Genomic DNA, 12,608 nt, shown 5'->3' with positions numbered 1-12,608 from the left:
ACGCACGGACACAGACAGACACACACACTTGCACAGACAGACAGACAGACACTGACAGACAGACAGACACTGACGGACAGACAGACACTGACGGACAGACAGACACAGACAGACAGACACTGACAGACAGACAGACACACTGACACAGACAGACACACACACTGACACAGACAGACACACACACTGACACAGACAGACACACACACTGACACAGACAGACACACACACTGACACAGACAGACACACACACTGACACAGACAGACACACACACTGACACAGACAGACACACACACACACACACACACACACACTGACAGACACACACATTGACAGACACACACATTGACAGACAGACACACACACACTGACACACACAGACAGACTGATAGACAGACAGACAGACACACACCTTTGCTTGGGAGGGAATGGTATTTTAACCTCCGAATCGTGCGTAAACGCCTGTTAGCTCTTTTAACAATGGAACTGATGTGTACATAACATCCCATTTCAAATCTGCCTGGATGAAGGTACCCAACTGTTTCTTGTCTCAAAAGCAACCAGAATGACTGGGTTTATCAGAAGACTTGTTGATTGTCAAGATGCTCACACAATCATTAACCTTTTCGTTTTGCTTTGCTCTTTTCGACCCATCCTTGAGTACTCTCCCTGAAATCCTCTGGAGGGACTTCAGAGGAGATTTACCCAATCGCGTCTCTGTTTCCCAAGGAGACGTATACCGAATCAGGGTGGTGACAATATTGATTATTCCCTCCGTTGCTCCCAGCTCGGTCTGTCATTCTTGACTAACAGGTTTAAGTATTTTTGTTGTTATTGTCCTAAATAGCCTGGTGTTGGCTTAACTGTTAGGGTGCTGGCTTGGAATCCTAGGATCCTGAGTTTGAATCACCGTCGATAGTTGAATTAACGCCAGGGGGATTGACTCAGCCTGTTATCCTTCAGGGGTCTACAAATTGAGTACCAGCTCACTCATAATTGGGGCACTGCATCAGTGGCAGAAACGTGCTTCCAGAGAAATGATGCAACCAGCAGCTACAGGCTGCACACAAGACAACAACAACAACAACATTGTCCTAAATGTTTTGCACAACATATTTTACATTGCTTTTGATAACTTTGTTAATGTTAATCCAACACATGTCCATAATGTTAAATGTATTCATCAGTGCTCTTCAACAAATGCTTTATATCAAACGCCCTCGTCTGTGGGATGCTCTACCCATCAATGTTGTAGACAGTTCGAACTTGCACTACTGGTCAAAGGTACACCCAATATTTTATTGTTTAATATTGTTACGGATCTCAGGGGTCGGCGCTCCCCTTATCAAGGGGGGGTGGGGGCGGTTAATCCCCTTGTCTTTTTAGCTGGCCGTCCCGAGTCCTGGAAGTTATAACGTCCTTCCCGGCGCGGCGTTAGGTAGGGTTTGCTAGGCCTAGGGGTTCGCTGCTACCTAAGTACTAATGCCAGCCGGAAACGAGGGAATAACTCCCGCTCGAACCACGGATGTGATGGAAAATGCCGAGCGGATAGCAATCCGCGATCCGAGCTATTAACAAAGAGACTAAACCCGATTCTAGCGGTCTCAATCGTGCCACGTTTACCCAATGAGAGAAAGGACGAATGCGATCGGATAAAAGGAAAACCAGGAAGAACAAGTAATTTATTAATTATGTACAAGAAAAGAAAAGAGGAAAAGAAAGGGATTTTCAAGAGAGGAAGAGGAAGAAGCAACACACAGGGCAGTCTTATGGTAGTCTTACTTAATACCCCAGGACAAACAGACACGCTCACACCGGGATTGTAGCTGGTGGATGGTCAGGTAGAGGGTCCGGTGATGGGGTCCAGGCTCCAGTCCAGCGGCGAAACCCGGCAGGCAGCTCCGCGTATATTGGAACACGACCGGACCTTATATATAGTGGGGGGGGAGGCTGGTGCCCTGCGTACGTAATATTTGTACGGTTGTGCTGAACGCACCCTCTCCAAGTTCTCTTATAAGCGCCAGCGAGTGAGTCCTCTTCCAAATGTGCGCTCCGTATCAGTCTTTTGAAGCAACCAGCACTCCCGACAAGTAGTCCCTTTGCAATGCACTCTCCCGACCAAGTCCGTGAAAGGGCTTTGCGTTCGTGATTATATAACGCGAGCAATGATCGCTCCGCGTGCCAAAAAGCCATGCCTGCCAGCGATCTCACCTCAGCCCTGGTTGGCTGGTGAGGGCTTACCGGCCACGCCTTTGACGGCTGGTTGACAGGCCACACCTTCTACTTGGCGTTCCGCCCCCTTTTTCCTCGGGCCTAACCGCATGGCTTATGGCGTCGTTTGAGCGAGCGCTAACAAAGGCTCGTAACAGAATTGGGAGGGGTCATGAGGCACCGACTGTAGGGGCGTGTAATGGCGTCGCTTGGAGAGGGAGGTCGCAAAATGAACGGAATTGGGACCTACTCTTATTTGATCGACGCAATGCAGATTCAACTATTGGAAACACGGCCTTATCTAAAACACATACTAATGAAATAACTGAAGTCCTATGGTGGCCTACGTGTTGCTTGTGGACTAACTAGGGGTGCTACCTTTAACCTTTAATGTCATATTTACAAGTGATGTCATATTTACAAGTGTGGGTTCTAAAACCGCAACAATATTTTACTGTTTTTTGATGTTTTACTGTTTAATGTGCAAAATGAACATATGATGTGAACAAAATGAACATAAGATACAATTGCCCGTCTTTTTTTCTGGCGTTAGCTGAGCTTTGGCACCCGTGTTCATGCAATGTGAACCACAAAAGCACTCATTAGATTGTATTGCCGGCCTTTCTGTAAACATTTTTTGCAATGCCTGGCAATAATAGACATTGCACGTGATTAAGAAACTAAGCACAAACATTAATTCCACACAGGGCAGAGTATTTGAAAACAGTTTTTCCTCCCGAGTTGAAACATTAATAACATTAACTTGGTGTTTCAGTTTGACTTAGTTTTGCACTTTTCGACCTATTTCCAAAAATTGCTTTAAACCTACGTTTCACACAAGAAAGATGCATTGAAGAGTTAAGAGTTTTGTTCACATCTTATGTTCATTTTGCACATTAAACATTATGTTGGGTGTACCTAAACTTTTGACTGGTAGTGTAGGCCTGAACTATTTTATTAAGAACCTTAAAAAGCATTGGTTGGTGCCAGATATCTCGTTATAACTTACCCATCCATGTTTATTTTATGCCTGACTGTAATTAGAGCTTTTCTCCTTTTTGAATATACTTGTGCAATTTAACTTCTTTTCATGCTCACCTGAAGAGAGGGTATTGCATTTGAGTCCATTTGTTACTTGGCAAAAAAACAAAAAAAACATTTGCAAGTATGTATATTGATCACTCCAGTTTGTCTGTTTGTTTGTTTGTTTGTTTGTCTGTCTTTGTTTGTTTGTCTGTTTGTCCACACAGAAGAAATATGATTTTCTCTGCAACCGTTGGTCCGATTGACAGGAAATTTTCACCAAAGGTGCAAGTCCACCTGTGTAATTTTTAAATTATAATTATGACGTCCTACATCACGCGGTATGGCCGCCATCTTGGAAAAACCGAAAAACTTTGCACCTCTATCTCTGAAAGCGCTGCATACAAAAAATTGAGACATGGCTCATTGGAAAGAGCTCTCCATGTGGAATAACATATATTAATGATGTCATAGGTGCCTCCAATATGACGTCATAATTTGACAAGTACAAAACTTCATCCGATCAAGATGAAATTTATTGAGCATCATCTCGGGATAAATCGGTGGAGAGAAAAAATAACGACTACGTTATCGGTCACGTGGTTTGGCCGCCATATTTGTTTTCACACAAAAGCCTTAAAACACTGAAAACACGTCCTGGCGAGGGTCTGCAATCTCCGATTGCTCTTTCTTGTTCACCTTGTATTTAATGTTGTATTCCTTTTTTGGTTAGTGCCAGGAAAGCAACTTTGGAACAAATTTCTGCCATTTCTGGTACACGTACATAGAGGGTCCACGCACGATGTTTGTCTGAGCCATTGTTTGATACATGAACTCATAGTTTGGGATATAAAAAAATTGTTTAATTTGGAATGTTTTCAAAATTTTCCAAATTGCTTGAAGTATTTTCCATCAGTATAATATATAATAACCACATTTAGAGGCCATTTTTTCCCCGCAAAGCGGGGGTTGGCCTTTTTCGGGGACCGTGGTTGTTGTTGTTTTTCGGTCCCCTTTTTAAAGCAGTGTTTTACGGCCGGATGCCCTTCCTGCCGCCAACCCTTTTTGTCGCCTTTTACGACAAGCAGGGGAATTTTTTTTTTTCCATCAGTAAAAAAAACCACCTTTAGAGGCCATTTTTCCCCGCAAGCAGGGGTTGGCCTTTTTCGGGAACCGTGGTTGTTGTTGTTTTTTGGTCCCCTTTTTTGAAGCAATGTTTTATGGCCGGATGCCCTTCCTGACACCAACCCTTTTTGCCGCCTTTAACGACAAACAGGGAATTACCAGTGAACTGGTACTCAATTAGCCGACCTCGGAAGGATGACAGGCTGAGTCAACCCCCCTGGCGTTAATTCAGCGATCGACCGGGATTCGAACCCAGGATCCTAGGATCCTAAGCCGGCACCCTAGCCGCTAGCCCAACACCAGGGATCAGTTTTTTTTCCATCAGTGAAGGTCACAAACTGCTGCCTCTTTACTGTGGCCCTCCTATCTGATGAAACATTTAAGACGGCTTGCTGCAGTAAGTACATGTTGTAGTAAGTACATGTGATCTTCTCGCTGTGCCATGCAGTTGCTGAACACAGCAGAGGTGAGCACGCTAGACGTGGACAGTTTGCACAGTAAGCTGGATCGCACAAAAGATGTTGACCAAAATAACCGGATGGTAAAGAAGCGCCTGGAAGAATCTTTGTGCACTCACTTTGATGAATCCAAGCTGCAACTCGCGCATTGGCGAGAACATGACAAAACCGTGCTTGCAAAATGTGGTGCTGCACTTGGTAAGTACTGAGGTAGTCCAACAAAATCCTTTAGAGTGTGTCCAAGTGGGGCATTGACTTTGTGTGCTGCCATGTTCAGCCTGATGAGACTTGAAGCAATTTGGTATGTTGTGCAGGTCAGATTGAGGAGAAGAGTGCAAACCTCTCCCAAGCCTCCATTGGTGGCCTATTAGGCTATGTTGCCAAGTTGAAGGAGGTTCTGAAGACAGAATTGGAGACCTGCACACTGGAACTTGCTGACCTGCGTGATTTATGCCCCGAGACTCGTCGGAAACTTTCATCCAGTGTGGTGAGTTTTATTGTTAGATTTGTCGTGTTTGTCCATGAGTCTTTGAGGAGTCTTTTTCTCTTTTAGAAGTTTTTGAGCCATAAATATTGTTACGTTTATGTGTGGGTGGGGAGGGGGGTAGGCAATGAAATACCTTGGTCCAGGTAGAATTGTATAGGTCTGATTGTATAGGTCTGACTGTCCTGAAGAAGAAGAACCCCCATGTACCGTAAGTAGGGATCCGTTTAGACCGGATGTCGTGTAAGAGTGTATCTTTGTCCCCATGACGAGGAGTGGGGTTGTTTTTTTTGTTTGTTTTTTTTTTTGTATACTGAATCGAGGCTCGTGAAAGAGTTGACATTAACTTCACAAACAAATCAACCAGACAAACAAAATATATAAAAAGAGGGAGCGGAAGACAAGAGAATGGGAAGCACACAAACACTTGAGAGGACACAACATTTAAGAGCAGGGAGATGTGTGGGAGGGAGAGGGCTTGGGGGGAGGAGGCATGGGAAGGGGGGGGGGGGGGGGAATTAGTATAAAACACAAGGACACCAAGGACTTCCAGGACAGAAGTTGGTATTTCAAAAAGTGGAATTGGGGTGAAATTATCGGGGATAGAAAAGATCAAGGTTTTGGATGGGGGAAGATAAGAGATGGTGGTGAACAGCTGTTTTAAAGATGTGGAGGGTGGAGTGGGATTGAAGAGAGTGAGGGAGTTTGTTCCAGAGGCGGGAGAAAAAGAGGAATGAAGGAGTGAAGGTGAGCAGAGAGTCTTGATTTTGGCAGTTTAACCATAAGAGGGTTGCAGGCAGATCTTGTGCGACCTGCAGGAATATTTGCAGGACAAGAGCCCAGAGAGAGCTGGGGGGGGGGGGGGGGGGGCAAGGCCAGAGAGGAGTTGGTAGAAGACAGAAAGACCACCAACCTGCCTGCGGTGAGTGAGTGAGAGGCCCTTGGAGTTAGCTTCATCGTGGGAGATTCCAATGATTCTGAATGCTTTGCTTTCAACAGCGTGAAGACGAGCTAGGTGTGAGGCAGGAGCACCAGCCCAGAGGGGAGAGCAGTATTCCATTGAGCTGCGGATGAAAGCCTTGTACGTGGTGAGGAGCTCAGGTGTGCCAAGGAAGGACTTCGCACGACGGAGGATGCCCAGTCGGCGACTGGCTTTGGAGGCCAGATTTGAAATGTGGTTTTCCCAGGAAAGATCATGGCAGATAGTGAGACCCAAAAGCTTGAGTGACAGAACTTCTTGGAGAGGATTATTCAGAAAGTAGATGGGAGGGTTGTCCAGTCGGTCTTTTCGGAGAGACATCGTAAGAGTGTGAGATTTGTCAGGATTGAAAGACATGTCCACTTGTTTGCCCAGTCTGTGATTTTGTCCAGGTCTGCAGAGAGTGAGGAGGCTGCAGATTGCCGATCTGAGGGATGAAGAATGGAGCGACAGAGAGTAGAGTCATCAGCAAAGAGATAGAGAAGATTTTCAAGAGTCAGAGAGATCATTGATGAAGACCAGAAAAAGCACAGGGCCCAGAACACTGCCTTGGGGAACTCCAGCCTGAACAGGAAGAGGAGATGAGAGAAACCCATTCAGGGCCACACGTTGACTGACTAGAGAGGAAGTCCGCCAGCCATGCGTGGAGATTTCCATGGATACCAACAGAGGAGAGCTTGGTGAGCAGAGCGGGGTGCCAGACCGTATCGAAGGCACGTGATATGTCAAGGGAGACAGCTCTAATTTCCTGTTTGGCATTGAGGACCTCCATCCATTGCTGAGAAAGCAGAAGCAGCATGTCCAGAGTAGAGTGACCAGGTCTGAAACCAAATTGATGATCAGAGATCAAGCCATTGGAGAAGAGGAAAGATTTCATATCTGAAGCAATGATGGATTCCATGACTTTACTGATAATTGAGAGAAGGCTGATTGGTCTGTAGTTGCTGGGATCTGTTTTTGCACCTTTTTTGTGCAAAGCGGTGATGTTGGCAGATTTCCAAGCAGATGGCAGATGACCTTGAGCAAAAGAGAGTGTGAAGAGAACAGAGAGAGGGAGTGAAAGAGCGGAAGAACAAGATTTTAGGACCTGTGGGCTGATGCCGTCAGGTCCAGTTGCAGAATCAGAGTCGAGGGTTGACAGAAACGTTTCCACCTTGTCAGGAGGAAAGGACACAGAGTCCAGGAGCAGCTGGGTACGGTGGGTACAGAGAGGGATGGGTTTGGGACACAAGATTTAGAGGCAAACACAGAGTTGAGGCATTCAGCTTTTTCACGCGCGGAGTCGGCCGTGTGGCTGTTTGAGGTGAGGGAGGGGATGGAGGGGGAACAAACACCAGAAACAGATTTGACCAGACGCCACCAGGATTTGGAAGAGGGAGACAGATAAGAGAGTTCTGTCCTGAGAACGGAGAGATATTGTTTCCTGGCTCTCCTGAGGGTGGACACACACTTATTTCGGGCTTTGTGAAAGGAAATGAGATTTCCTTCCGTTGGATTTGCTTTCCAGGAGACGAAGGCAAGTTGTTTCTGGGCAACAGCCTCACCACAAGATTCCGTGTACCATGGACGGGAGGAAGGGTATGACAACTGAAGACGAGATGGGATAAATCTGTGCATGAGAGAGAGCAGTTTACTTTGGAAGAATTCCCAGGATGAGTTGATGTCAGAGGCGGTAGAGATGGGAGACCAGTCCAGATGATTGATGGCTGCTTGAAGACCGTGCCAGTTGGCCTGAGTGAAATGCCAGACTCGTCGATGCTGAGGAGACTCTCTGAGAATGGTCAGAGAGATGTCCACTTTAACAAGCACATGATCAGAAGAGCCTTAGGGAGTAAGTACTTAGGGAGTAATGGTAGATTCCCTGTCTGTAAATCGCCTTTGTACTTTTTCCCCTTGTTCCTTATGACACACCACACCCGCCATGCACTCCACATCTAAAATAAACATTAAATAAAACCAACCGGAACAGGACATTGAACAATAACGCTGGCGCCTCCAGGTGCCACATCGCAACATCAAGCAGGCAGGTCCGTGTGGCCACGTCCCGAAGAGCAGTGATTGGTCTGGTATTGTCGAGCGAGCTGTTCGGAGCACGCACGAGGATCGTCGGATGACATCAGGGCCTTGGGACTAAAAGACTTGTCCTGACATTTTGTCCTCTTGCGTGGGGATTTCATCACGAGCAGTGGCATTCATTATCGCCTTTGCGCGAGGGACGTTGGAAGGGAACTGTCGCATATTTCCCCCTTGCGTGGGTACAGTCATTACGAGCAGACACAGTGTATACACTCTTGCGTTGGGACATTGGTGCTGTGCAGTCACAGTTGTCCTCTTGGGTCCTGGCTTTGGTGGCGAGCAGACGTGGACATTTACTCCTCTTGCGCCAGGGACATTGGAGTCGGCATTTAATAACCCCTGGCTTTGGGTTTCAGCGATCATGAGGAGGGGCGGTCGCGGCTTGTGGATTCTGGTGCGCTTGGCCCGTAGCTTCGTGACTGCTGAGGGCCGTGCCGAGTGAACCGGAGAGACCGCGGTGCTGTTTGGAGCAGACGACAGGGAGAGACCTCTTCCTGTTCGGTTCGCGCATGGAGGCTGGAGTGAGCAAACTGCGCGCCCAGGGCTTGTGTTTCCCGCGTGCGGATTGCGCACCCAGGGCCTGTGTGTTTTCCCACGCATGGATTGCGCGCCCAGGGCCTGTGTTTTTCCCCGCGCGGAGACGTGGGGCCTGTGACGATTTCCGATGGGGTTCAAGAGCGGCTCAGAGCCAACTACTAAAAGACATTTCGTTTTTTTAATAGATATAAAAACAAGACATTTTAAAACTTTCGTTCTTTTATATTTCCCCTTTTGTTGTTTTAGACTCTGTGTGGGGTGCTCCATTTAGGAATCTTGCTTTACTGTGCATTTCATGTTCCCTGGCATTTCTTTTCATTAAACCTGTTTTGTATTGTACATTTTAATTCCATGTTTGGTTTGAGTTGATTATCCAGGTTCAAAGACGTCCAGTGGGGTCAGCGAAGGTAAGAGCTTCGCTTCCCTTCGCTGCCCTCCTCCCCCATGCGTATTCACACTGCCATTGGATTGAACCCCTCGGAGTTTAAGTTCGATCGGCTAATCCGTCCCCAGGGGTGTTCACTCCGGGAACGCGACAATATGACCTCTGTTCCGAGTTCCGATGGCATCAAGAAACTACAGTTGCTGGGAAAAATAGGTGACTGGCCAGAAAATGGGAACTGTGGTCTCACATTCCGATTGGTGGGACCTGACTGTCCGTTGTATAATCGGGCCATATATACGAGGGGCAGTCAATAAGTAACTTATTTATTGCATGTACGTGTGTAATAACTGTTATTTTTCAACATGATCTCCATTGCGTCCAATGCCTTTTTTCCAGCGTTTTACTAATGCCTGGATTCCCCTAGAAAAAAAAAAAAAAATTGGCTGCCTGTGTAGCCAATCGTGCACAACCTCTTGGACCTCTTCGTCAGATCGAAAAGTGGTTCCACCAAGCGCCTCTAAGTGGCCCAAAGATGTGGTAATCTGAAGGGGTGAGGTCTGGCGAGTTGGGTGGATGAGGAAGACACTCAAAATGCAGGTCCTCGATTGTTGCAGCTGTAGTGCGGGCAGTATGGAGCCGAGCATCGTCATGCTGCAGCAAAACAGAGGTAGTGAGTAGTCCATGATGTTTTGATCTGATTGCTTGTTTCAGATTATTTTTTAAGGAGGTCACATTATGATGCACTGGTGACTGTGGCCCCTCTGGGCATGTAATGCTCTACAAGTGGGCCTCGGCTATCCCAGAGCGTCAGCATCCCTTTTCCAGCGAATGGCTGTGTGCGGAATTTTTAGGACTTCGGTGAAGTTGAATGGCGCCACTATTTGCTTGCCCTCTTCGTTTCTAGCTCAAAGTAGTGGACCCAGCTTTCATCCCCAGTCACTACGCGCTATAAGAAAACGTCGCCTTCTGTTTCGTAACGTCGCAGAAGTTCTTCACATGCGTCCACTTGCAGTTCTTTCAGTTCGGGTGTGAGTTGTCCAGGCACCCACCTTGCACACACTTTGCGGAACCCCAGCACGTTGTGAATGATATGGTGTGCTGAACCATGGCTAATGTTCAATTCGGAAACAGCTTCATCCAGCGTAATGCAACGGTTTTCCCTTAACACGCACTCAACTCCTGCAACCATTTCTGGTGTCAGCTGTGTGAGGCCAGCCTGAGCAAGCAGCGTCTGCCACACTGGACACTCCACTTTTAAACTTCCTGTCCCAGTCATACAGAAGAAGAGTGGACATATGTTGTGTGCAAGAGATGAGATGGAAGGGAAGTGGTGTGAGAATGGTGAAGAGTAGGCAGGGACAGAAATACAAGTTTGTGTGGCAAGGGTGCCTGGAGGGCGTGAATGGTGTTGGTGTCCTGTTTTCTGAGGAGTTTGTAGACAGTGTGGTGAGTGTGACTAGAGTGAGTGATAGGTTGATGATGGTGAAAATGATGATTGGAAAGCTCTTGGTGAACGTCATCTCGGGATATGCTCCGCAGGTTGGTCGGAACGATGAAGAGAAGGACAAGTTCTGGTGTGCGATAGAGAAGTTGATGGAAAACGTGAAAGATGAGGAAGTTGTTGTGGTAGGAGGAGACCTAAATGGACATGTGGGAAGGAGTATGGATGGTTTTGATGGAGTTCATGGGGGTTACAGATATGGTGTGAGAAATGGAGAAGGTGAAAGGATTTTGGAGTTTGCTGATGGAGCTGATTTGTTGATTTGTAATACTCAGTTCCAGAAAGAGGATAATAAGTTTGTTACATACACGTCAGGTGGGTCGACGACAACCGTTGACTACCTGATGGTGCGTAGGCGAGATAGGGGGCACCTCCGAGACACAAAGGTGATCCCGGGGGAGGAGGCTGTTTCACAGCACCACTTGGTTGTCTGCGACGTAAGGGTGAAAGGTGCGAGGAGAGCTCGGCGGGTGAAGTACCAACCGAGAATGAAGGTGTGGAGGTTGAAAGAGGTGACAGTAAGGGAGGCATTAAAAGAGAGGCTGAGTAGGGTCGAGGATGATGTGGTTGAGCTTGAAAGTGGTTGGATGTCAATGAAAGCTAGTCTGTTGGGAGCCGTTGGTGAGGTATGTGGATGGACAAAAAGACCACCGAGGCACTCAGAAACATGGTGGTGGGATGATGAAGTTGGAAAGAGGATTGACGAGAAGAGGAAGAAGTTCAAGGAGTGGCAGAAGGCGAAGGGTACGGGAGCAGAAACAGCAGAGCATGAAAGTTATGAGGCAGCCAGGAAGGCTGCAAAAAAGAGGTAGCAAAGGCGCAGGAGGCATGTAGGAAAATGTTCGTAGAACGCTTGGATTCGGAAGAGGGTCAGAAAGCAGTATTCAGGATTGCAAAGCAGATAGCGAAAGAGAGGTGTGATGTGATGGGGGTGAGCTGCTTGAAGGATGAAGTGGGACAAATCGTTGTCGACCCAGATGGAATTAAAGGAAGATGGAAAAGATATATGGAAATGCTGTTGAATACAGAGAATGAATGGGATGGCAACATAGAGAGTAACCCAGTTTTAGGACCGGCAGAGAAGATAACTGAGAAGGAAGTTGAGGAAGCGATAAAAGCAATGAAGGGTAGAAAAGCGGGAGGGCCGACGGGAGTTGTGGGAGATATGTTGAAGGCAGCAGGAAGTTGGGGTGTGAAGAGAATGACAGAGATCTGTAATCTGGTGGTGAAAGAAGGCCGCATTCCAGTGGATTGGGAACTGAGTACCCTCGTCCCTCTATACAAGGGGAAAGGTGACCCTCTGGAGTGTGGCTCGTACCGAGCGAGAAAGTTATTGGAGCATGGAATGAAGGTATTGGAAAGGGTGTTGGAGAGGAGGATAAGGAAGAAAGTGAAGATCGACGAAATGCAGTTTGGATTTATGCCAGGAAGAGGAACGACAGACGCGCTTTTCATTGTGAGGCAGTTGCAGGAGAAGTACATGGAGAAGAGGAAGAAGTTGTTTCTTGGGTTTGTTGATCTGGAGAAAGCATTCGATCGGGTTCCACACAAAGTATTGACATGGGCATTGAGGAAGTTAGGAGTGGAGGAATGGTTGATCAGAGTAGTGATGGCAATGTACAAAAGAGCGCGCACAGCTGTAAGGACGAAGGACGGGAACAGTGGTGAGTTTGAGGTGAAGGTGGGAGTGCATCAGGGGTCGGTACTAAGTCCACTACTATTTGTAGCTGTGATGGAGGTGCTGGCTCAGAACGTAAAGGAGGGTTTACCGTGGGAGTTGTTGTATGCAGATGATCTGGTGTTGATTGCGGAAAGTATGGATGGACTGAAG

The 12,608-nt window shown here is 47.1% G+C and overlaps 1 protein-coding gene across 6 annotated transcripts in view; it reads left to right on the top strand.

The window, feature by feature from the left end:
- The window catches only part of KIF11 (kinesin family member 11), a 211,824-nt gene that overhangs the window by 111,523 nt on the left and 87,693 nt on the right, over positions 1-12,608 (top strand). For all 6 annotated transcript variants that reach the window (XM_078773905.1, XM_078773908.1, XM_078773907.1 and 3 more), the window contains exons 15-16: positions 4,806-5,013; positions 5,130-5,302. In XM_078773905.1, coding sequence (XP_078630031.1) covers positions 4,806-5,013; positions 5,130-5,302 — 381 coding nt within the window. The remainder of the gene's footprint in view (positions 1-4,805; positions 5,014-5,129; positions 5,303-12,608) is intronic.

Source organism: Myxine glutinosa, chromosome 3, assembly GCF_964187855.1.
Source record: "Myxine glutinosa chromosome 3, kmMyxGlut1.1, whole genome shotgun sequence".
NCBI lineage: Eukaryota > Metazoa > Chordata > Myxini > Myxiniformes > Myxinidae > Myxine > Myxine glutinosa.
Note: the sequence above shows the minus strand (reverse complement) of the source record. Positions and strands in the feature narration are given on the sequence as shown.